General features: G+C 39.4%; 1 protein-coding gene across 2 annotated transcripts in view; it reads right to left on the bottom strand.

Annotated features, from left to right (window-relative positions):
* Nucleotides 1-5,432: 5,432 nt before the first annotated feature.
* Nucleotides 5,433-24,944, bottom strand: part of SMIM14 (small integral membrane protein 14) — an 87,354-nt gene continuing 67,842 nt past the window's right edge. For both annotated transcript variants that reach the window (XM_084901403.1, XM_084901404.1), the window contains exons 3-5: nt 24,887-24,935; nt 11,623-11,765; nt 5,433-8,566 (exon numbers count right to left, since the gene is read on the bottom strand). In XM_084901403.1, the coding sequence (XP_084757529.1) occupies nt 8,534-8,566; nt 11,623-11,765; nt 24,887-24,935 (225 nt within the window). In that variant the 3' untranslated portion in view covers nt 5,433-8,533. The remainder of the gene's footprint in view (nt 8,567-11,622; nt 11,766-24,886; nt 24,936-24,944) is intronic.

Raw genomic sequence — 24,944 nt, 5'->3', positions numbered from 1 at the left:
AGTATTTTGATAATAATCACAATCTTCACAGTAATCAGAAAAATCTCAGAAATTAAATCAGAATACCAATATTAGCTAGAAGGGACCTTTGGATCTAGGATAGCCATTCTCAAGATGCGCTGACAGTCTTTGAGACCCTTTCAATGGATCCAGGGCGTCAAAACATTTTAAAGATACAACTAATGTTACTTGCTTTATTCACTCTCTTTCTGTTACAAACATATATTGGAATTTGCTAGACATTGTAATATATTGAATTCACACTTTCAGATTTACAAAACTGTCAAGCACGACCTGGCTGCTGTGCTCATTCGTTACACTGTCAAACACAAGGCCCGTGGGCCAAATCCAGCCCGCCAGGCCTTGCAATGTGGCCAGCACCGCGCTGTCATCACTGCACTCCGCTGTCAGTTTATGACATTGTCAGTTTATGACTGTTCAGTAAACCATTCGGCCTGCGATTTAGGCTGGATTTTAGATTTTGGCCCCTTCTCTGATTGAGTTCGACACCCCTACGTTACAGCATTCGAAGAGTCATGGGGTCATTTCCCAGTCAAGGGTATGTACCTAGGCTGCAGGTTCCTTCCCAGCTCCAGACAAGAGCAATTAATATGTCTCCCTCACATCAAAGTTTCTCTTTCTCCCTTCCACTCTCTCTCAAAGTCAATGGGAAAAAAATTATCCTCAGGTGAGGATTTTTAAAAAGTCAAACAATACCAGTCTTCTTACTAATTTTTTATTTGGCAATATAGTAATTTTTAAAAATATGTATTTTTAGCCGGGACCGGTTTGGCTCAATGGACAGAGCGTCGGCTTGGGGACTGAAGGGTCCCGGGTTCAATTCCGGTCAAGGGCATGTACCTTGGTTGCGGGCATATCCCCAGTAGGGGGTGTGCAAGAGACAGCTGATCGATGACTCTCTCTCATCGATGTTTCTAACTCTCTATCTCTCTCCCTTCCTCTCTGTACAAAATCAATAAAATATACTTTAAAAAAAATATATGTATTTTTAATTTTTTACGGAGAAGGGAGAGGGATAGAGAGTTAGAAACATCAATCAGCTGCCTCCTGCACACCCCCCACTGGGGATGTGCCCTCAACCAAGGTACATGTCCCCTACCAGAACTGAATGAAGGAAAGCCTCATTTGGCAGCTGGAAGGCCCCAATAGGTCCTGATCACTTGCCAGGCCTAGGGACCCTATCCGTGCAAGAATTTCATGCAACGGGCCTCTAGTAATATGTAACCACCTCAATAATTTATAGAACTTTTGCTTCCCAAGTATTGTTCAGTTTACCTATATGTTGCTTTTTTCTTCTTCCCTCCATGTAATTTTTTTCAACTTGCACAGACCCTCTGCAATTTTCCTAGTTCCTTTCAGTTTTTTATTAACTCATTCAGAACTTTAGCACCACCTATTTTCTTTCTGTTTTTTAGACACACCTATTTTCAATTCTCTGTTACCCAAACCATATTTCTTCCAATTTAATTAGGATTCTTAATTTTAGAAACCTTGACCTTTTTGGTGACAAGTAATTTATATTCTTCAGATTAGCATTACATTCACATTTTTAAGAGATATCTTTCAAATAAAATATAAGACATTCATTAACAGATTTAAATCCACCCTCTAGAGCACATGTGTCAAACACAAGGCCCTCGGGCCAAATCCAGCCCGCCAGGCCTTGCAATGTGGCCAGCACCGCGCTGTCATCACTGCACTCCGCTGTCAGTTTATGACATTGTCAGTTTATGACTGTTCAGTAAACCATTCGGCCCGCGATTTAGGCTGGATTTTAGATTTTGGCCCCTTCTCTGATTGAGTTCGACACCCCTACTAGAGTCTCTGTAATAAGAAGCCAAAAGTAGGAAAACTCTAATTAATATTTCCGTATCCCATTATTTCAGAATACATAGATATTTAATAACTTTTACTATTAAACCCAGCAAAACCAAAGTTTCAAGTTACCAAGGACTTTGGAAAACTATGTTTAGGTGTATATATTCTTATTACTGAAAAGCTTTTTTGAAACCGTTCATTTTCATTACATTTATTTATTATGTCTTACAATTTTATGAGATTTTTAAATTTTTTAAAATATATTTTATTGATTTTTACAGAGAGGAAGGGAGAGACAGAGAGCTAGAAACATCGATGAGAGAGAAACATTGACCAGCTGCCTCTTGCACACCCCCTACTGGGGATGTGCCCACAACCAATGTACATGCCCCTGACTGGAATCGAACCCAGGACCTTTCAGTCCGCGACCGACGCTCTGCCACTGAGCCAAACCGGTTTCGGCAAGATTTTTAAAGCCAATTATTACCCAAGCATTTTCTTGGCAGATTTTGTAACAGGGATAACATGACCGTGGCAGGTTTTGGGGACGGGAGAAAGGGGGTAGAGGGAGAAGGTTTATTTCTCATATTTTTCTGAGTAGAATCCTTATGATTTAACAACATGAAATCTTACATATAACAAGAGATTTTATCCTACTTCAAAACAGAAACAACCCCTAAAGTAAATAAATGAGCACTCTCAAAAGGTGAGACGGGGACATTAGCCTTAGAATCTTATCTCACACCAACCCAAGCACAGCAAGTGACCTTTGGTCCGAGTGGTGCAAAGCCCACAAAGCAGAGACAGGGTTCCCTGTTCATAAAATGGCGAAGAGCAAACTAAATCTCCAAAAGAGAAGAAAGCTGAGCAACGACCACCGGTAACCAAAGTTGCATTGCAGTCAGACAAGATCTCTCTATCGCTAAGCGTCTCAGGCGGCTAATGCCTTAAGAGAGAGGTAGGGAGGGGCCCCAAGATTAAGAACTCTTAGCAGCAACTGGGAAGTCCCTGCAATCCCTGCCATGGGGTCAGCCCACCATCAGCAGCTGGGGACCCCGGCAAAGTGGGATATGCCCTCATCTTTAAAACAAATTAAACCAAACAACAGAGACACACAGAACAATCCAGAGACACTCTTATGTACAATATTTACAGGCACACACAACCCACAGACAAAAGCTTTACACTGTGCTTCTTATCTGCCCAGCCACAGAAACCTCAGAATGTCCTGTGTTTAAAAAAAATTTTTTTTTAAAAACCTCACTGAAGCAGAGCATGTCTCTTGCTACTTAAAGCCAATCAGGCTTGCTCAGAAGAGGGCAGTGATGCTTCTGGTGCCATACACAGTAAGTGCTTCCCGTGCCTTACAAAGAAGCCCAGATGAGAGGCAGCAAGTGCTTAATTGATAACAGGAATGCTTACTTTAACGTGAGTGAAAGGATGGGAATTGCCAGGGCTGAGAGTGGCACTCCACAGGAAATTCCTGGCCATGCTGCAGAGTCCCGAATTTCAGCCCCAGGAACCCTCAGTCCCGACAGCAAGTGGGATCCCCAGGACTCACCTCAGAGGAGCCCCCCACTTGTAATCCAGATTCTGGGCCCCAAGGTGTCTCTTTTTACACCTCTGTTTTTCTTCTGAGAATCAGGACACCCTGGCCATATAAATTATCACTGACTCTTTTAGAAGCAACTTGAATATTATACAAGACTACTACATTTTTCTAGAGAGACTGTATAAAATTGACAGATAAAACTTACAAGATTTATTCAGTAAAGTACTTCAATTTAGTTTTATCAGATCTTATTCTTCTTTTATAATATTTTTTTTCTCAGAATGCTTCATGAATGTCTTTTACTATTATTATTGATTTTTAGAGAGAGAAAAGGAGAGGGATAGAGAGACACATACAGTAATTGATCAGTTACCTCCTGCCCACCCCCTATCAGAAATTAAGCCTGACACCCAGACATGTACCCTGACTGGGAATTGAACCAGCAACCTCTTGGTTCATGGGTCCATGCTCAATCACTGAGCCACACCGGCCCGGCAAGTCTTTTCTTTTCCAAGCTGTCTAATCACACTGGCTCTAGCATTCTGGACAGCAGCTGGGGTTACAATTATCTTAATGCTTTGGAGCTATCCAAGTCTTGTCTGCAATTCCTGCAAAATCTCTTGTAGTTTCTGCATTATGATCTTGCAGTCATTTAATGGCTTTACCCAAAGATTGTATTCAAATAAATGTGGAAGTAAAAATGATAACCCAGCATTTTTCCTATTAAGCCAGCCATTAAAGAGATTTTCAAAATGTAAAGCTGTGCCACTCTTCTAAGTTCTCATTTTGGAAAATGGTTATCTTTTTTTTTTTTTTTTTTTTAGTTAAAGCATTTTATTATATTAACATGTATCGGGTTTATTGTTATTTAAAAATATTTAATATTTTATTTATTTATTTTTAAAATATATTTTATTAATTTTTTTTTTACAGAGAGGAAGGGAGAGGGTTAGTTAGAAACACTGATGAGAGAGAAGCATCGATCAGCTGCCTCCTGCACACCTCCTACTGGGGATGTGCCCGCAACCAAGGTACATGCCCTTGACCGAAATCGAACCTGGGACCTTTCAGTCCACAGGCCGACGCTCTATCCACTGAGCCAAACTGCTTTTGGCAAGTCCATAATTTTCAATGCTACTTTAACCCAAAAGTTTATTAAGACTGGTATTTTCTGATTTGGCTTTGGCTAACAGAATCATGCTTGACTCAAACTTGAGACTGCCAGCTTTCAATAGGCTGTTGCTAGTAAAAATGGGAAAGAGAATGGTGACAAAGGTGCAATGGGAGACAAAACAGAGTAAAGTGTAGTCTTTAAGGTTGTTAGATATAATAAAAATGAAGACTGAGAACATTTGCAAAGATAAATCTTAACCCATTTATTGGTGGTGCGGGCCCTATTGTTAGATTTACATCTGTTCTGTATGCTGTAAACACAAAAATTGTACTTGCTGGATTAATTTTATGTCCCCATACTGCTATTATATATTAATGTATTTCTTATAACCTAAAGTTTTTTAGGTATGTTTAAAATATTTTTTTTATTGACTTCAGAAAGGGAGAGGGAGAAATAGAAATATCAATGATGAGAGAGAGAATCATTGATCAGCTGCCTCCTGAACATCCCCTACCTACAGGGATCTAGCCTGCAACCAGGCAGGTTCCCTTCATGGGAATCAAACCCAGGACCCTTTAGTCCTCAGGCCGATGCTCTATCCACTGAACCAAACTGGCTAAGGCAGGAAAGTCTTTAGTTAGGGGTAAAAGGCTTACAAAGAAACTATTTACAGACTGTCAAATTACAGAGGGAAAGTTAGGGGGGGGGGGGGGATAAGAGATCAACTGAAGAACTTGTATGCATGCATATAAGCATAACCAATGGACGCAAACGCTGTATGGGAGCAGAGTGGGGGGGGGGCAATGGTAAGATATGTACACATATAAAACCTAAATAAAAAAAAACTGTTTAATAAAGGATGTTAACATTTTACTAAGCAGAACTACTTGGTTCTCTTCCAACAAAAGCCAAACAGAACACAAGGAGTGTTACTAACATTTCTATTTATTCATTAATAAAAAGTGCATAGTACAAGCCCTTTGTCCCAATCCAAGTACTCAGTAAGAGATTACAATAAACTCTGGATGGCACAGACATGATTTGTTTGGCATGATTAAACATTTAAAAACAGCAATTAACATTTAGCATAGCATATGACCACTTTCCTTTTAACAAAGTAATCGTCAGACAGGATAACAAATACATGATTTTTCATTTGGAAATATTATGTTAAAACAAAACCTCCTAATTTAACAACAAAAATTTAACTCATTAGCTGTAAACTCCCATTTCTCCTTCAAGCTGCTATTTTGTGTCTTAAGCTGAACTGTCAAAGGTTAGCACTTATTCATTTCAAGTGACAGACTGTCATTCACAATGATAAATTTCCAATGTTCCTTTGAAAATGTAAGAATTTGATAATTCCATAAACACTATCATATCACATACCACACAAAGACACTAAAGGTAACTATGGAATAGCTGAACTTAATATTACTTCAGAAAACCTCTACAAGTTGTTTAAAATATGACTTGCTGGCCAGGGAACAATGCTTGGGTATCTATATGATAAAATTTTTTACTAAACATGGTTCCAAAAAAAGTTAACTTTTTTTCCAAACAGAAAGCAAGAAAAACCAAAGCGTTATTTTGCATAAAGAAACATTAAGTGACTCTAAACATAAATTCTGAATGGCATTTGTGGAATGTTTAAGAGCCCGCAGTGAGTGATTAAAATGTGAAGATTTTTCTTTTTTCCAGATTATTTAAAAATGCTTGTAGCCATAGATAAGTTTACAAGCCAAGAAATTATTAAGAGTGTGCTTAATAAAAAAAGGCCACATGTGGAAGCTTTAAGAATTAAAAAGAATATAAGTTACTAATTAGGTTAACAGGAATACTTTAGATGTAGTAGCACACTATGCTTTTTTAGGACTGCAGATATTTTACAAGGGAAAAAAACCCCAAGACTAAATACTTCACTAAAAACTTTTGTTACTAATGGATAATCCATACAGGAAAAGGTTAATATTCTAGATGTAATGTCAACTAAATGTATGTGACAGAAATGAAGAACTAGGACTAAGAATCCAGATTTCTAGGTCTCTGACACTAGACATTGTTTCCATGTCACAGCCACATCTTCTACCAAAGCCAATTCTCAATTATTTGTGAGCCAGTGACTTAGTGAATACATCAGGATCTCTGCCAGGATCTCTAGCAGTTTAGAGGACAGACTTAGGATATACGTGGAAGCCTTCAAAGTTCAAGGGGGGCAAGGGCAGAAACAGGAATGCTTATGGGCATTTAGCTCCACCTTACGCCATTCCTGACTGCTCTGCTTTAAATGCGACGGTAGCTGTAGAGCTGGGAAGGCTCCCGGTACCTCACAGCCAGAGGAGAAACCTTCCTATGGTATTTGCTTATCCACGACTTGACTTACCTGTGTTACAATACCTTTGATTAGACAAATAATTAAGAATAGGTTATATTACTCCGAGAAGTTGAGCACAAAGCCAAGATGCACAGGAGGAATGCAAGCAGTCAATATTGGATTATACAAGGAAATGAAGCCCTTACAATGTTTATGGCCCAGAACATAACCATAATAAAGCGGGGGTGGGGGGAAATACCCTAAGAGTATCACACAACTATATCAGAGACTCTTAGCCAGTCCAACAATTTTGAGAAGTTTATTCAATTCATACAATTTCTCAGATCCATACAGTGAAAAGCTAGACAGGTCTAAGGGGGAAACTCCTTACATTAATAAGCAAAATTTCTTCTAGCCCCCATAAATCACCTGTAATCACTTGCTAGAAAAAAATTCCATAACCACATAGGTGATGCCTTTTTAAAATGCCATTTGTATTCATTTTCTTTCAAACTAACCAAAACAATGCAACCTTTTACTTTTCATACAGTTCAAAATTTTGCCTACTATATTTCCCCACCCCAATCCATTCCATTACCAAATAAGAATGAGATATAGGGTAATAAAAAGATCCTTGATTGTTCCTCATTTTTCTCCTTTTTCCTTAGAGTAAACCAAAAATTCATTAAATACTTTTAAAAGCCAGAAGGACAACAAAATACTCAAATATTTTTCTTTAAAGGAAAATAGAGTAAATAAGCAAATAGCATTCAAATGTCAGTAAGCAAAACAGGCTCCAACAGTTAGCTTTAAGAGTTTCATTTAACAGGGAAGTGTTTGAACAGAAAGGAAGCTTTCTGAGAGGCAACCATTTAAGAAATAAATTACAAATTAAATTATTACTGAATAGATTATACCTGGCAAAGGCAAAAAGAATGAACTATTTTCCTCCTTTCATGAACTTTGTATGGTTAATTAATATACAGTGGCTTCAAATGTCATATAATGGACTGAAAATCATCTACCATATTTAAATCATGTTTATTTAAAGTGTTAATATTAGACATTTTTATGGGAATAAAAACCTTAATGAATAGTTATATAATTTCTTCTCGCCTCCTTTTCTAGTCACATAAGCCAGTTGTAATGGATGATGCAGATTTCAGCTGTAACTTGTAAAATATTCTAAAGGCTGCCACAGTCCCAAGAACTGCTACCCACACACAAATAAACTACCAAGGTAAGTAGAAATATAGTGTGGTTCTAATTTTCTTTCATACAACCTCAGACAACCCCAAATAATTTTATAAATAGCCTATGAAAAAAGCAACCTTAAAATCTATTGAAACTATTTAAAATATTTAAATGCAGAGATCTTAAATTTCCTTCAATCAGGCCAGAAATCATCACCAAAATTGTGATCACAGTTACAAATAGAATGAATGGAATGTTTGAGTTTAGGGTAACCAAAAACCCATGTTATTTTTTAAAATATAATCATTTACTCAAATACACCGTGAACAGGAATGGTGATAACACAGGAAGCAAAAATAAGCTTGCAAATGAAATTTCTAGAAGCTCGTGAAAACAATACCATCCCATATTGCAGATGCAAAAGGAAGAACAGTTCTAATGGGGTTAAGAGTACTCTGGTCATCTTCGTTCATTTGGTCGTGCAAGGTGTTAACTATTTTCACTTCCCCATATCACAAAGTTAGTCCACAGGAGGGGCTGGCGGATCTTGTCCCTGTATTAGAGAGAAATTATAGAATTGACTTCTTAAATCCCAGTGCAACCAATCTAACACATTTAGTAAGAACTGAGCAGCAGTATTCCCCAACTTCCCCTTTCAAATCATATCTTTATTACCGTGTTTCCCCGAAAATAAGACCTAGTGCATGGAAAGATAAGACATCCACTGAAAATAAGACCTAGTGCAACTTTGGGAGAAAAAATTAATATAAGACACTGTCTTATTTTTGGGGAAACGGTAGGATTTTTCATACAGTTTTGCACAAGGGAACACTAGATTACCAGCATTTCACCAATGTTTGTCTCATTCTTCCCTGTGCTATGGAAGAAAGGAAATTTGTTTAACAGTGATATGTTTTGGATGAAATTGCTCTCCCTAACAGCTCCAGAGGTGCTACTTAAACTAATAAAGGTGGTCTCTTCTCTCTTGCTAAGGTGATGGATTGAGTACAGTACAAAATGAACTTGAGACTTGTTTCTCACTACAAAATGTCAATGAGGATGCACATGGCTCCAGATGCTACTGGCAGCTATCTAATGAGAACAGAGGGAGGCCATCTTGGAATGAGGGAATATCAGCACTTCAGGACTATTCAGGAAGATTCCATTTATTTACTCTGACATGCATGAGGCCGGAGGACAGGGTGATCAATTTTTCTACTTGGAATAATTAGATATGTTTTTTTGCTGCTTAGACCAGTGGGACTACTGCTGCTAACAATGACGTAAGGCTCAGGGGGCTGTAATCTTGTCATTTTCAATGGCTTCTAAACTAGTTTATTAAATTGGATTTTTTTAGCTCCAAACAATGAGGAGGTAAGTTTTATATATATATATATATATATATATATATATATATATATATATATATATATATATATATATATTATTGATTTTTTACAGAGAGGAAGAGACAGGGATAGAGAGTTAGAAACATCTATGAGAGAGAATCATCGATCAGCTGCCTCTTGCATCACCCCCTACCGGGGATGTGCCCGCAACCAAGGTACATGCCCCTGACCGGAATCGAACCCGAGACCTTTCAGTCCGCAGGCCGACGCTCTATCCACTGAGCCAAACCAGTCTCGGCAGGAGGTAGATTTTTGATATAAAATAAAAATGTATATAGAAAGTAAGAAGCCGAGACCGGTTTGGCTCAATGGATAGAGCGTCGGCTTGGGGACTGAAGGGTCCCGGGTTCGATTCCAGTCAAGGGCATGTACCTTGGTTGCGGGCATATCCCCAGTGGGGGGTGTGCAAGAGGCAGCTGATCGATGACTCTCTCCCATCGATGTTTCTAACTCTCGATCTCTCTCCTTTCCTCTCTGTACAAAATCAATCAATCAATAAATAAATAAATAAAAACGAAAGTAAGAAAAGGGGATAAGGAGAAAGCAATTTATCAAAACAGCTGTTTAATAGCTAATCCCCTCTCCAAGACAAAAACAAAAATAAATTAAAGACTTAGTGCTAATGAAACTTTCTTAACTGAAGTCATCATGCTATATTTCGAAATGTTGAATCCTTAAAAAATCAAAGTACTGACCAATTAACATTGCACATTTACTTTCTCTTACATAAGAACTTAGGTTAACTGAACTTCTTTCTTATATTAACAACATGGGATTAAGGAAAAGAAGCAATTATTTTAGGAATTTCACATGGTGAAGGTTGAAGAAGGGAATTTTGTGAATAATTTGATGTTCAACAAATGAATCCTTCACAGAAATATTTTAAAAGAGATAATATCCAAATCAAATGAAAAAAGTATAATAAATAAATGCTGGTTCTCAAAATGATTAGAAGGAAGCCTTGAATGGAGATTCTAGTAAAGACAGTACCAAGAACTCTGTCATGGGTAGGATTCTAGTAGAAGTATAAATTATCAAGTATTACATTTTCAATTTCCTTTCCTCCTATGAGAAAACATGATGTTTTCCATATAGAAAATTCTAAAAATGGTTGTAATCATGACTATCAAAATTTGTCAACATGGGTGATTCCTACCTCTGCTTTTGCTAGCTCAGCTGATCTATTTTGATGTAGAACCAGAAAAATGAGTTTGAGAGAAATAGGATGGGAAAACAGGATTTTTTTTTTCCTGTTAGACTCAGTGTCTTTACTATATTTAATTGCTAGAACAGAGGAGAGAGAATGGAGTGTGGATAAAACCATTTCAATTGCAGCTAGTCAGAGAATTCAGGGAGCTGGAAACATGACAGTCAAAGAATCTTTGGCTCAGTGGATAGAACGTCAGCCTGAGGACTCAAGGGTCCCGGGTTCGATTCCGGTCAAGGACATGTACCTTGGTTGCAGGCACATCCCCAGTGGGAGGTGTGCAGGAGGCAGCTGATCGATATTCCTAACTTTCTATCTCTCTCCCTTCCTCTCTGTAAAAAATCAATAGTATATATATATATATATATATATATATATATATATATATACATATATTATATTATTGATTTTTTACAGAGAGGAAGGGAGAGAGATAGAAAGTTAGAAACATCAATGAGAGAGAGTCATTGATCAGCTGCCTCTTGCACACCCCCTACTGGGGATGTGCCCACAACCAAGGTACATGCCCTTGACCGGAATCGAATCCGGGGCCCTTCAGCCCCCAAGCAGACGCTCTATCCATTGAGCGAAACCGGTCCCGGCCAATCAATAAAATATATTTTTAAAAAAAGAAGAAAAAAAAAAAAGAATCAACTGAGAGGTGGGTAGAACTGGGGAAGAGGACTGAGATCTGGGAAATATTGCTATAGATTATCATATGCTGAATCATTTTTAATGTTTCTTGTGTGAGTAAAAACTGGAATTGATTTTAAAATTATTTTTGGGCTACTATGCTTATCTCTGTATGTAAACACTATAAACACTAAGCCATTTGAGGTTGCAAGATTTACTAGGATGACAAAGGGAGAACTTAAACTTACTCCATGAATTAGATCTTCCTTTTGCTAATTCAGTCAAAACAAACTCCTCCCCGTTTTAGGCCATACCCCGCCCCCTACCTCTTCAAATGGGTTTCTAATCCACAGCACTTACATTATGAGGACTGGTTGGCTTCCCAGTTAGATTGGATCCTCGAAGATTAGGAGGTCTCAGTAGAAACAAGATCAATGCAATTACCATCCAGGCCATTAAGATCATAGTAATACTGATGCCATTATCACCAGAGGGTCCTGGTACTAAAGAAAAAAAACAAAAACAAAAACAAAAAACAACTTGTAACAAAAACTGGAGCATGATTTTAATATTGTTAGATAAATGTAAAAACAATTATGTTTAAATGTTACTTCAAAAGCTGTAGTAATATAAAAAACTGTAGTCATGATTTAGAGAAGTAGAATTATGAAGTATTACATTTTATTTTTTATTTATTTATTTTTAAAATATATTTTATTGACTTTGTACAGAGAGGAAGGGAGAGAGATAGAGAGTTAGAAACATTAATGAGAGAGTCATCGATCAGCTGCCTCTTGCACACCCCCTACTGGGGATGTGCCCGCAACCAAGGTACATGCCCTTGCCCGGAATCGAACCCGGGACCTTTCAGTCCCCAAGCCGATGCTCTATCCATTGAGCCAAACCGGTTTCGGCGAAGTATTACATTTTAAATTTCCCTTTCCTCCTGTGAGAAATCTTGATGGTAAATGGTAAAAAATAGTCAAAAGCCAAAACCTATTAAATGAAGATTTTAATAGTGTAATTCTTGATATCTTGGGATAATAGAATCCTTTGATAAAAATTAGTGGGTCTCTCTTCACTGTAAAAATCCATGTATACACATTCAGCAATTTTGCATATAACTGTCGAAAGTTCATGGTTCCACAAAGCCATTAATCCGGATATATTGAGATCTACAGAACCCAGGTTAAAATTACTTGATATACAATACACTTACTTTGGGGGAAGGAGGAATTCTGCATTTTAATTAAAGCAGCAGCAAGGAAAAATACAAAGCTTAAGGAAAAAGTAACATCTCAGTTGTATAATATATAGATTGAAAATCCCTTTTTATTTTTTAATATATCAGTTTTTAAAAAAATATATTTTATTGATTTTTCAGAGAGGAAGGGAGAGGGATAGAGAGTTAGAAACATCAATGAGAGAGAATCATCAATCAGCTGCCTCCTGCACACCCCCCACTGGGGATGTGCCCGCAACTAATGTACATGCCCTTGACCGGAATCGAACCTGGGACCCTTCAGTCCGCAGATCGACGCTCTATCCACTGAGCCAAACCGGTTTCGGCTGAAAATCCCTTTAATGATATTCTCAAACAGAGATATTTGGCCTTCTTTTTTGCAAAAAGTAGTTGGATTCAGATTTAGATATTTTAAAGTCTAGGCATTTATCAAAAGAAATGTCAGTCCTATCTGTTTTGGCTCAGTGGACAGAGCGTCAGCCTGAGGACTGAAAGGTCCCAGATTTGATTCTGGTCAAGGGCACATGCCCGGATTGTGTGCTCGATCCCCAGTAGGGGGCGTGAAGGAGGCCACCGACCAATGATTCCTCTTATCATTGATGTTTGTCTCTCCTTCCCTCTCCCTTCCTCTCTTAAATCAATAAAAAAAAAATAAAACAACAATAAAGTATTCCACATCTAGCCGAAACCGGTTTGGCTCAGTGGATAGAGCATCAGCCTGTGGACTGAAGGGTCCCGAGTTTGATTCCGGTCAAGGACATGTACCTTGGTTGCGGGCACATCCCCAGTAGGGGCATGCAAGAGGCAGCTGATCAATGACTCTCTCTCATTGATGTTTCTAAATCTCTATCTCTCTCCCTTCCTCTCTGTAAAAAATCAATAAAACATATATTAAAAAAAAAAAAGTATCCCACATCTAAAAAAAAAAAAGGAATGTCAGGTGTGTGTGTGTATGTGTGTGTGTGTTTGTATCCTATATAATAAAAGGCTAATATGCAAATTGACCAAACAGCAGAACAACCAGTTGCTATGACACACACTGACCACCAGGGGGCACTCGATGCAGGAGCTGCCCCCTGGTGGTCAGTGCGCTTTCACAGGGGGAGTGCTGCTCAGCCAGAAGACCTGAACTGGGCTCAGGGCTGGTAAGCACAGCAGCGGTGGCAGGGCTTCTCTCATCTCCATGGCAATGCTAAGGATGCCAGACATCCCCCAAGGGCCTCCGGACTATGAGAGGGTGCAGGCCAAGCTGAAGGACCCCCCACCCCCACGAGTGCATGAATCTTATGCACTGGGCCTCTAATATATATATATAATTTTTCTCAGCTCCTTGAGGCAGCCATATTTTATTTCATTCAAAATAACAAGAACCTACCACAGTGCCTGGCCCATAGTATGAGCTTCAAAAACCTCTAATAAATGAAACAAATTTTTACTGAACTACATTAAAAATTAAATTATCATAAATAAGAATTATAGAAAATTGAATTTCTAAGCACAGTATCTCTATTTGATTATTAAAATAGGCTGTCAAGACTATAACAGTTTGGTTTTGTTCTCCTTGCCTCAGGAAAAAATAAAATAAATTCTTGCAAGATGCATTGCACTAGGGTCCATGGGCCCAGGACTCACTCCCAAGAAAGTGAAGGCCATGATGGGTGGCATTGCTGAGGCCAAAGGATTAGTGACCAAAGGTGACAAAGCCAGGCAAAGGGTTGAGCTAGCCCAAGAGCAGGCTGGATCTGTTCCAACCCCAATCATTTCTCCAGGAACATCTAACATAGCATATAGTCACCAAAATTGCATTATTCATCACAAAATAAACCAGCAGGTTTTTTTCTATATACATATCTTTTCCTTGGTTCCCTACTATTATACTAAACGTGCCTCTTTTATAATTAAAACCAATTTCTCCACTTGAGATTTGGATCTCATTGCTCTTACAGAAGATCCACCATCTTCTCTCTTGTGTATTTAACACCCCCTTCTCTACTGCAGCCATAATCACTTAATTGTGATCAAGTTTATACATCTTAACAACAACAACAACAATCTTCATTACCTTTCTCTGAGCTAGTATCTTAAGAACTGTCTACATTCCACCACCTCCCATCACAGCTCTGGTTGGTATCACCTCCACTATCATTTGAACAGCTTTTCCAAAGGCCGCCTATGACACTGCCATCAAACGTTCTTAAACTGCGGTGTACAGTAGAGCCATTCAGCAGCTTCTGAAAACACAGATGACTAAATCCCACCTCACACTTAACATACTCAATGTCCCAAATTAAAATAACAAGCATTTCCCCTGTCCCGCCTTCCATGTCCCACCAAACTTAAGTCTCAATTTATTCAGCTGCCTTGGCCAGAAGCCAATGAGAACATTTTTGTTCTCTCTCAGTGATCTTCTACCTAACACATCATGAATTTTCTGTCCGTTTTACTACCTTAATATCATTCAAATCTGTCCAATTCTAGCTCTACTCCCACACTTGCTCTAGCTTCCTTCACTTCTTGTCTGGCCTATTGCAATGGCCTCTCAACAGATCTCCCCATACTACTCTTGACTCTTCTTATTCTGTGCTATATGCTGCTCCAATAGTGATTTTTTAAAAGCAAGTACTATTTATTATTTCATTACCAAATAGCAAACATTTCAGTGGTTACTTTGAACCAAGCATTATCTCTCTTAATCCATTTAATAATTTTATTTTATGGTTGGTACTATCATATCTTCGTTTTATAGATGAGGAAACTGGGGGGAAAGGGGATTAAATCCCAATGACATATAGGTGGTAAGTGAACAAGTTGGGGCGTAAATCCAGTGTTCTCATTCCAGAACCTGTGCTCCTGACCTCTTTGCTATGTCATAATCTGACAATATCACATAGTGAGGCAGGCCTCTGAAAACTGTTAGAAATGTAGGTAGTCAAGTTGGAAAATATAGATTTAAAAATAATTTTTATAAGAAAGCTTATAACTACCTGTTAAGTAAAACTAGATTTAAAGTTAGCCAAAGAAGGGGGGGGGGCAATGTTAAAATATGTACACAGATAATAATTTAATAAAAAAAAATTTTAAAAAAAAAGTTAGCCAAAGAAAGATAGCTATACATTATCAGCTCTTACAGTGCCCCTCTCAGAAATAAAATATTAGATTGTAGAAACCAGAAGTGTAACTCCAATGCCAGTTCTCATTTTATTCCATTTGAAAAAATGGATCCTTTACTTATTTTTTTTTTAGTTAATTTATTTATTTTTATAACCCTTGTGCTGAGGGCTGACTTTCAACAGATCGCAGCGAGGGAGCTGCTCTGCTACGTACAAAACCCCGACCCAGAAGCAGGTCGTCTAAGACTGGTTTGGCGCCAGGTTCCCCACGAACGAACGTGCACTGCGTGAAAGGCGTGGGGGTCCCCTTTCCGGCCGCACCCTGTTTCCCAGGACAAGATCCTTTACTTTTTTATATTCTTTGTAAGTAAAAGATTCTGAAGCTTCAGAGTTGAACCTCAGATCACAAATTTACTAATTCGTATTTTTGGACCAAGCAGCCCTGACAAAAGGCCTACTCCTTCTTAAAACTCTCACAGGATAATATGACACTTAGTTCCCTGTAACTGTCTCAGAGCTTGGTTCCTATTGCAGCCTTTCCTTCTGCATTGGCTGCCAGAAAACTCTGCTCTTACATCTCTGCTGACCAACCCAGTGACTCACTCTGTTGCTTCACTCTGAACTCTTTCAGCCTGGCCCTTCCTAATATTTGACCCATTCATCAATATTAACTCATCATTTCTCAGAAAAAAACATCCTTTATCACCCCTATACCTTCTCTCTAGCCAGTGGCTCCTAGTCTGCCTGTGCATCAGGATATCCTGCAACAATATCACCAGATTCTAATTCACATCATCTAATTCAGAAGCAACTCAGGGTGGAGTTAGGAACCAACAATATTTTCAAAGCTTTCCAAATGAATCTGATGCAATAGTTGAATACTAGTTTGGCTGACAGCATTTGCCAACTTTGCAAACTCAGCCTTGGGCTACTCATTATTTTTCCCATCTGACATGTTCCTATACATAAGCTCTATTATCCTATATCCTATATCCCTCTCCCTCTTCTGTAAAAACCTCCATCTTCTCTGACCACTCTTTCCTTTCTTCTCTGGACTAGTAGAGCATTTCTAGTTTAAAGAATGGTTTCATATTTCTCCTAATTAAGACATTAACTTCTTTCTCCTAATTAAGAATTGAGACCATCTCTTAGCTATGTAATCTATGCCTCAGTTTCTTTAGCTGTGAAATGCAAATACTACCATCATCTCGGAGAGTTGTGAAGGTTGAAATGATTAGTACATGAAAGGCAGTTAGCACTGTGGCCTGATACACAGTAGGTATTCAATAAACATTAGCCATTACCAGTACTAAGGTCAACTACAGCATAGAAAGACTGAGAGCAGATGGGTCCTAGTGGGAATAACTAGCCTAGATAAGATGATGAAGTGAGAAAGGAAAGGGTCAAATACAAATGATACTAGGATGGAAGAAGTACACTTGGTGACTGACTAGAATGGCGGTAGGAGGAGGAAGAAAAAGAAGTGAAGGATGCCTCTAGACAAGGGGTGGAGAACATCCTGCCCTCAGAGTATAAGACTCATGAAATCATTTGGTCTGGCCCTGCCAAGGCATTAGGGGTGAGTAAATTAAATGTCTGACTAAATATAACAGGCTAATTTTTAAGTTGACAATTTTGTATGGCCCGTGGATGATGTCATAAATACACAAATGGCCCTTGGCAGAAAAAAGGTTTCCCACCCCTGCTCTAAAGGGTAGTAGTATGCAGTCGAATTTCTCCATTTAAAAGGCTAAATGGATATAGGTTTTCTAACCTCCAAAATTTAGTACGATCATTTCTCTTATTTTCCACTAACTGAAAGACCATCTTAGAAATAAAGGATAACAGATGAACCAGCTGTAAAACCTCTTGATCATAGTCAATGTTTTTCATTTATAGCAGTCCCACAAAACTAAAATTCACTCTAGAATTTACTTTCACATGGGCCTACAGTGCAAGGTTATTAAGAAAAAACTAAAAGATCAACCGAAGGACTTGTATACTTGCATATAAGTACAACCAATGGACACAAAACTCTGGGGAGGGAGGGCATGTACGGGGGGGGGGGGGGCAATGGTAAGATATGTACACAGATAATAAATTAATATAAAAAAAATTTCCGGTATAAAAAAGAAATAAAATAAAATAAATAAAAAACTAAAATAAACTAAATGTCCATCAAGAATGTATGATTAATAAATTATGGTATATCTGTACAATAAAATACTTGAAAGCTGTAAAAAAAAAAAGTTGAAGGAAGTTCCCATGAGATATGCTATTTTTTTACAGGAAAAAAAGCAGAACAGTGTGTCCAAAAACATATTTCACTTGTACATGTATAAGAAATTCTGGAAAAATATAGAAGGCTCATAACACCTAGAGATTTGGTCTGGGTAGATGGGAGAATGAGTAGGAAGATAACTTTTCACTTCATGAAGTCTCAGAACAGGTATGCTATTCAAACTCCCTGACACTGTATGCAGGTAACACAAGCAAATGTCAGGAGCAGTTATTGTAAGGTCAGTATGGAGAAGTAAATGGACCTTTAAATGATCTGGCCACTGTGGTTTTCATTGTTATAACCTTTAGGCACATATCTATATATATAAAAAGCTAAGTGACCGACTGTCCATCCATTCAACCGGCCAGTACCTACGATGTGCACTGGCAATTTAAAAATAACGGCTGACTTTCGTGTGCGCAATACACACAAAGCTCTCGCTGGCACCAGTCGCATGTGTGTGTTTTGACCTGTCATTGTCAATCGTACAGGAATGTAATTACCACACGAATCTTTCTTCTAATTTGCTTTCAATGTGCATGAATCTGTGCACCGGACCACTAATAAATAATAAGGGGCACAATTAAGTGGAGGTTATAAAATCTGTTCCCTCACTGCTTGGAAACTGCCTTAAGAGGGTAAATAGCCATAGCCTTTTTGCTCAATGGTTATTGTCAGCCAGGACTAAGAGTCGTGGGTTCAATTCTAATCAAGGGCACAAACCTCAATCTCTGCCTGGCTGGGGCTGTGGGAGGCAACCAATTGATGTGGCTGGCTGTCTCTGTCTCTTCTCCCCCTTTCACTCTCTAAAAATCAATGGGAAAAATATCTTCAGGTGAGGATTAACAACAACAAAAAGAGGATAAATACTCTCTCATGGATGTTTCTAGCTCTCTATCCCTCTCCCTTCCTCTCTGTAAAAATCAATAAAATATATATATTTTTAAAAAATGACAAGAGTCAACACAACAAACAATAGCCATCCAGAGTAAACCAAAATTATACCTATTTTTTTGTCAGAATGGCAAAAAATACATTCTTGATGTAATTTTAGTAATTAGTTTATGTGTGCCATGAGATGGAATGGTTGAAAATAGCTGGTACGCAATAATTACATTATCCTCAGTACAGCTACCCATTTTCAAGCTGCTTTACTTCAACAGTAAGTGATAGAACTGGTTTCCATACATCTCTATCTGATAGGCAGTCTTTCCGAAGAGTGAGCAGATTTGTTCTAAACTATTCTAGAGAGCAAAACCGTGGGTGTACATGACAATGAAGTGAAATTTAGCTCAATATAAAGAATCACGTAGCAACTAGATCCGTTAACAGATTGCAACTAGATTCTGCTCCCATATGAATTAATGAGTTCCCTATTCAACCACATAATCTCAAATATGCAATTCTACATGGTAGGCATAACAGGTACTATGATATGTGATATAATATCACAATATATATTTGGCTTTCATCCTGATTCCTGGAACAGAGATCCAAAACCTTGGAACTTCCTGAGTGATAGGAACATCTTTTGTTAGTCATAATTAATCTCTTTCAACTATACCTGAGTTTATGCTAATGAGGTGACTCTTGGTGGGCCTCTAGTGTCAGGATGGGGACTAGTTGCCTAGGGTTTGGACTAGGTGATTAGAGGGTTGGAACTTTCAGCTACACTCCCTGACCTCCAAGGAGGGTAGAAGTTAATCACCAGTGGCCAATAATTTAACCCTTCCTGCCTACATAATGGAACCTCCATAAAGCAATGGGGTTCAGAGAGCTTGCTGGCTGGTGTGCACATCAATGTGCTGGGAGAAGGACACACCAGAAGACACAGGAGTTCTGCAAACCCCCACTCCCCTCACCCTTCCTTGACTATGCATCTTTTCCATTTGGCTGCTCCTGAATTGTATTCTCTATAATAAACCAGTAATAGTAAGTTACCTGTTTACCCATGTTCTATGAGGCATTTTGGCAAAATATTGAACCTCAGGAGGGGAGTCATGGGAACCCTTGATTTATATTTTATGAAAACAGCAAGAGCTCACTAGAAAAAATTTAGAACAAACAGGAAAATGATGCCAATACCCAGCATTAACAACTGTTTAACCATTAAAAAATATGGCTTTCACGAGATAGCTTCCTGAAACGTGTGAAGGAAAATGATCAGAAAAAGAAGGAAGCCAAAGAGAAAGGTACCTGGGTTCAATTGAAGCGTCAGCCTGCTCCACCCAGAGAAGCACACTTTGTGAGAACCAATGGAAAGGAGCCTGAGCTGCTGGAACCCATTCCCTATGAATTCATGGCATAAGTGGAAAAAAATAAAGACTTCTGTGCTGATAAAAAAAATATATATATATATATATATATGGCTTTCAGAAATGATTTCCAATAAGTGCTAAAAGAATTGGTAGGGAAAAACTGGTAAATATGACTAAATTAATATTCAAGGACTAGAGTTGCCTTTATATTTAAATTAAGGAAGTGGCCCTTGCAGGTTTGGCTCAGTGGATAGAGCATCGGCCTGTGGACTGAAGGGTCCCAGTTCTGTTTGGCCAGGGGCACATGCCTGGGTTGCAGGCTCAATTCCCCCAGTGGGGGGCATGCAGGAGGCAACTAATCAATGATTCTCTCTCATCATTGATGTTTCTATCTCTATATCTCCCTTCCTCTCTGAAAGCAATAAAAATTATATATAAAAACTAAATAAAAAATAAACTCCTGAAGGAAAGGGAGCTTGTTATAAAGTAAATTACGGAAGTGAAAATTTCACTCGCAGAAATAAGAGCGTATCTGTTTACAGGTGGGGCTGGCTCAAAGGTCACAAATACCACAAATGTAATAAACACTCGTTTTCCTGTAAGTTCAGTAGGATTATTTTCAACTAGAAGAACAAGTTTTAGCTATACCTGCTGAGTCAAAAAACTGAGTTGCTTACCATAAGACATAATGCAGATTAATAAATGCTATTTAAGCAGCAACATAAAGAAAGGTGAAGTGAGAGAACCACCACTCATCATCCTAACAACTTAAAACATCTGCACAGTACCATTCCCTGCTCTAAGGCATAAATACCCTGTTGCACCAATGGACTACGTTTTTTTTTTGTTTTGTTTTTTTTTTAATAAGTTTTTATTTTTCATATTATTACAAATGTTCCTTTCCCCCCCCCCCACCATTGCTCTCCTCCACCAGGTTCCCACCCCACCCTCTGCCCTTTCCCCTCTCCCCATTGTCCTCATCCATAGGTGCACAGTTTATGTTCAGTCTCTTCCCACGCCCCCCTCTCCCCTTTTCCCCAAGAATCGTCAGTTCACTCCCCTTCCATACCTCTGATTCTATTATATTCAACAGTTAATATTGTTCATCAGATTTTTTTAATTTCCTTGGTTTTTAGATTCACTTGTTGATAATTACGTATTTGTTGTTCATAATTTTTATCTTTGTTTACTTTCTCTTCTGAAAGAACCCCCTTCAGCAATTCATATAATTCTGGTTTGGTGGTGATGAACTCCTTTAGCTTTTTTTTATTAGTGAAGCTCTTTATCTGGCCTTCGATTCTGAGTGATAGCTTCGCTGGGTAGCTTATTTTTGGCTGTAGGTTCTTGCTATTCATCACCTTGAATATTTCTTGCCATTCCCTTCTGGCCTGCATGGTTTCTGTTGAGAAGTCAGCTGACAATCGTATAGGTGCTCCTTTATAAGTTACTACCTTCTTTGCTCTTGCTTCTTTTAGTATTCTCTCTTTATCTTTTGCTCTTGGAATTTTAATAATGATGTGTCTCGGTGTGGTCCTCTTTGGATTCCTTTTGTTTGGAGTTCTGTGCACTTCCTGGACTTGTAAGTCAAATTCTTTCACCAGGTGGGGGAAGTTTTCTGTCACTATTTCTTTCAGTATGTTTTCGATATCTTGCTCTCTCTCATCTTCTGGAACCCCCATAATTCTGATGTTGGTTCGCTTGAAGTTGTCCCAGAGGTTTCTTACATTATCTTCAATTTTCTGGATTCTCTTGCCTTCTAGCTTCTGTGGAGGAGTGTCTTCTGGCTCTTTATGTTCCAAATCTTTGACTTGATTCTTGCGATCTTCCCTTCTGTTTTTAGGACTCTGTAGAATATTTTTTATTTCAGACAATGTATTCTTTATTTCTTGTTGTTCCCTTATCATTTCTTGATGGTCTCTTTTCATATCCTCATAGGCCTTATCCATCTTTTCTAGGAAATTCTTGAAAAACCTTATAAGCGTAGATTTGAACTCTATATCCAGACGCTTTTTGTCCTCCATTTCTTTCGTTTGTGATCTATTTTGTTGTCGCATTTCGCAGTTACAGATGGGACGGGATTTCAGGGTGGAGCCTGCAGCTTTGGCTTCCGTCAGCCCCGCCCTATGCGGGTCCTTCAGTGCTCGCTGCCGGCGCCTCTGAGAGAAAGGTGCCCTCGATTTTAGCCTGCTGCCAAACAGTCTATGCTCTCCCACAGTGAGCCCGGTATTGGGGTTCAGTTCAGTTGGAAGTGGAGTTGGAGGTGGCGTTCACAGCAGTCTGGAGCCCCAGTCTCCTTCCCGTCAGGGCAATCCCGAGGCACAGCCGACCGTCCCTTCTCTGGGGGCAGTGTGCGCGCCTCCGGGACCTCCTTTCTCCGCTACCCCGGGGTCCCGACTTACAGCCCAGCTCCCTATGGCTGAGCCTGAGTCCCCGGGGTCTGGCCCAGAACGGGGGTTCAGAGCAGTCAGGGGCCCAGCACAGTCGGAGTTTTCTCTCCTTCCCGCTTGGGAACGCCCGCCAGGCACTCGGCCTCCCTCCTCTCCGGCTCCGTCCTCTCCGCGCGCGCGCCGCGTGTCTCCGTACCTTAGGCTTTTACAGCTCCTCTGTGCTTCCTTCTGGTTTTCTCCTTGCTTCTTGTTGTAGGATTTCCAGTCAGTCGACTTTCCTGTAGTTCTGGGTAATGTCCATTTTATATTTTAGTTGTATTTTATTAAAATTGTTGTGTGCGGCTGCGGCTAGTTGCCTACCCGAGCAGCCATCTTGGATTCTCCTGGACTACGTTTTGACAAAATTTTTACTTTGGACGAGGCACTGTACCAGCTCCTATAAGTTGTTATATTTATAGGATTTGATGAAACACCCAATACACACCGCAAGAACAACAATTACTCATGTAATAACAAGCCCCTTTATAACGGTACTTTACTGTGATTTTTTTTTTTTTACTTCACATACATAATAAAGTGGAACCCAGCTTCAGAGATGTTAAATATAAACAACTAGCCTATAAATAAATGCAATTTAGCATTATGTCAAAAGCCCTAAAATGTGCTTATAAAGGATGTTTAAGTATTGCTTATAAGAGCAAAAAAAGTTAATCCTCAATTGAGAATATTTTTTTCCACTGATTTTTAGAGAGAGCAAAAAGGAGGGAGAGAGGAGAAAGAGAAAGAGAAATACACATCAACTGGTTGCTTCCCAACCAGGGCTGGAGATTGAATCTGCAACCCATGACCCTTAGGTGCATGGGTCGATGCTCTAACCATAGGGAACACCAGCCAGAGCAGTTTGTATTTTTAATATAGATATCCTATCTAATAAAAGAGTAACATGCAGATTGAACATCACTCTAACACACAAGATGGCTGCCCCCATGTGGTCAAATATCCTGCCCCTATGTGGACACCAGATGGCCACCACAAGATGGCCAGCAGGGGAGGGCAGTTGGGAGGCACCAGGCCTGCAAGGGAGGGAAGTTGAGAGACACCAGGCAAGCAGGAGAGGGCAACTGGAGGCGATCAACCCTGCATAGGAGGGCAGTTAGGGGTGACCAGGCCGGCAAAGGAGGAAAGTTGTGGGCAAACAGTCTGGCAGGGGAGCAGTTAGGCATCAATCAGGATGGCAGCAGAGTGGTTAGGGGGTGATCAGGCTGGCAGGCAGAAGTGGTTAGGGGCAATCAGGAAGGCAGGCAGGCAAGCAGTTGAGAGCCAGCAGTCCTGGATTGGATCGGGCCTAAATGGGCAGTCGGACATTCCTCGAGCGGGTCCCAGATTGGAGAGGGTGCAGCTGGGCTGAGGGACACCCCCTCCATCTGTGCACAAATTTCGTGAACCAGGCCTCTAGTATACTGACATTTTCATAATACATAAGTGAAAAACAATACAAAGTGATCCCCTTTTTAAAAGTGTATATGAAACCTAACTGTGCCAGGTCTCCTCCTGTGAATGTCATACTCCCTTCTTTAAGTGTTGAATTAATATAGCACAAGACTGGACTGACTTAAATGTTGGTATCAGTTTCCCCAAAGTATCCTTCAAGTTATTTCTGTCCTGAAAGAAAAGTATTTAACATAATAGCCACCAAGCCTGTCAGCTGCATTCCCACGCAGGATCCACCTTGCTGCTGATTCTCACTTTACTGTCGCCACTGAGCATACAGACAGACCGAAACCTCCCCAATGCTCGCTCCTCTTGAGAATGCTAATGTCAGAACCGCAGGAATGACTGCACAGGCTCCCAAAGCTTCCAAACCCTGGGGAAGAATGGCCTCTTCCTTTTCTCAGAAGTTCTCAGAGCTGCCAATGCATACAAACAGATGCTAAGGAAAGAGCAAGGGTTTGTGCTAGCAGCCTCAATGTTCCAGTTCAACCAGCCAAAAGTGCCCTGTTACACATATATTTGCCAAGAAAAAGACCCAGAAGGGTTTACACCAAGTTAGTAAACAGTGGTTATCTTTTAGTATTCTGGACGTTTTTCCTTTTCTTTTTTTTTTCCTTTGTGAATTTTCTTCAATGAACAGGACTTGTTTTCGAGGCAAAAACAAAACAAAACAAAACAAATCAACAAAAACCACACAATTTTTTTCAGTTAGAGATGAAATATTTAAGTAGCAGTACATTACTGAGGACCATTTTCTTAAAGAACTAAGAATAATTTCTGACAAATATGCCTAGTCATCTGGCTTCTAATTCTGCCCTCAATGCCAAGCCGCCTCCTGTCCCCTCGTTACTTACATTCCTGAAGACATTCTGTGTCTGTGCAGTAGGACTGGGACTGCCTCAACTACAACGA

Source organism: Pipistrellus hanaki (genome assembly GCF_964339955.1).
Source record: "Pipistrellus hanaki genome assembly, chromosome: 1".
Classification (NCBI taxonomy): Eukaryota; Metazoa; Chordata; class Mammalia; order Chiroptera; family Vespertilionidae; genus Pipistrellus; species Pipistrellus hanaki.
The sequence above is the reverse complement of the archived record's forward strand: the minus strand, read 5'-3'. Positions and strand labels throughout refer to the sequence as shown.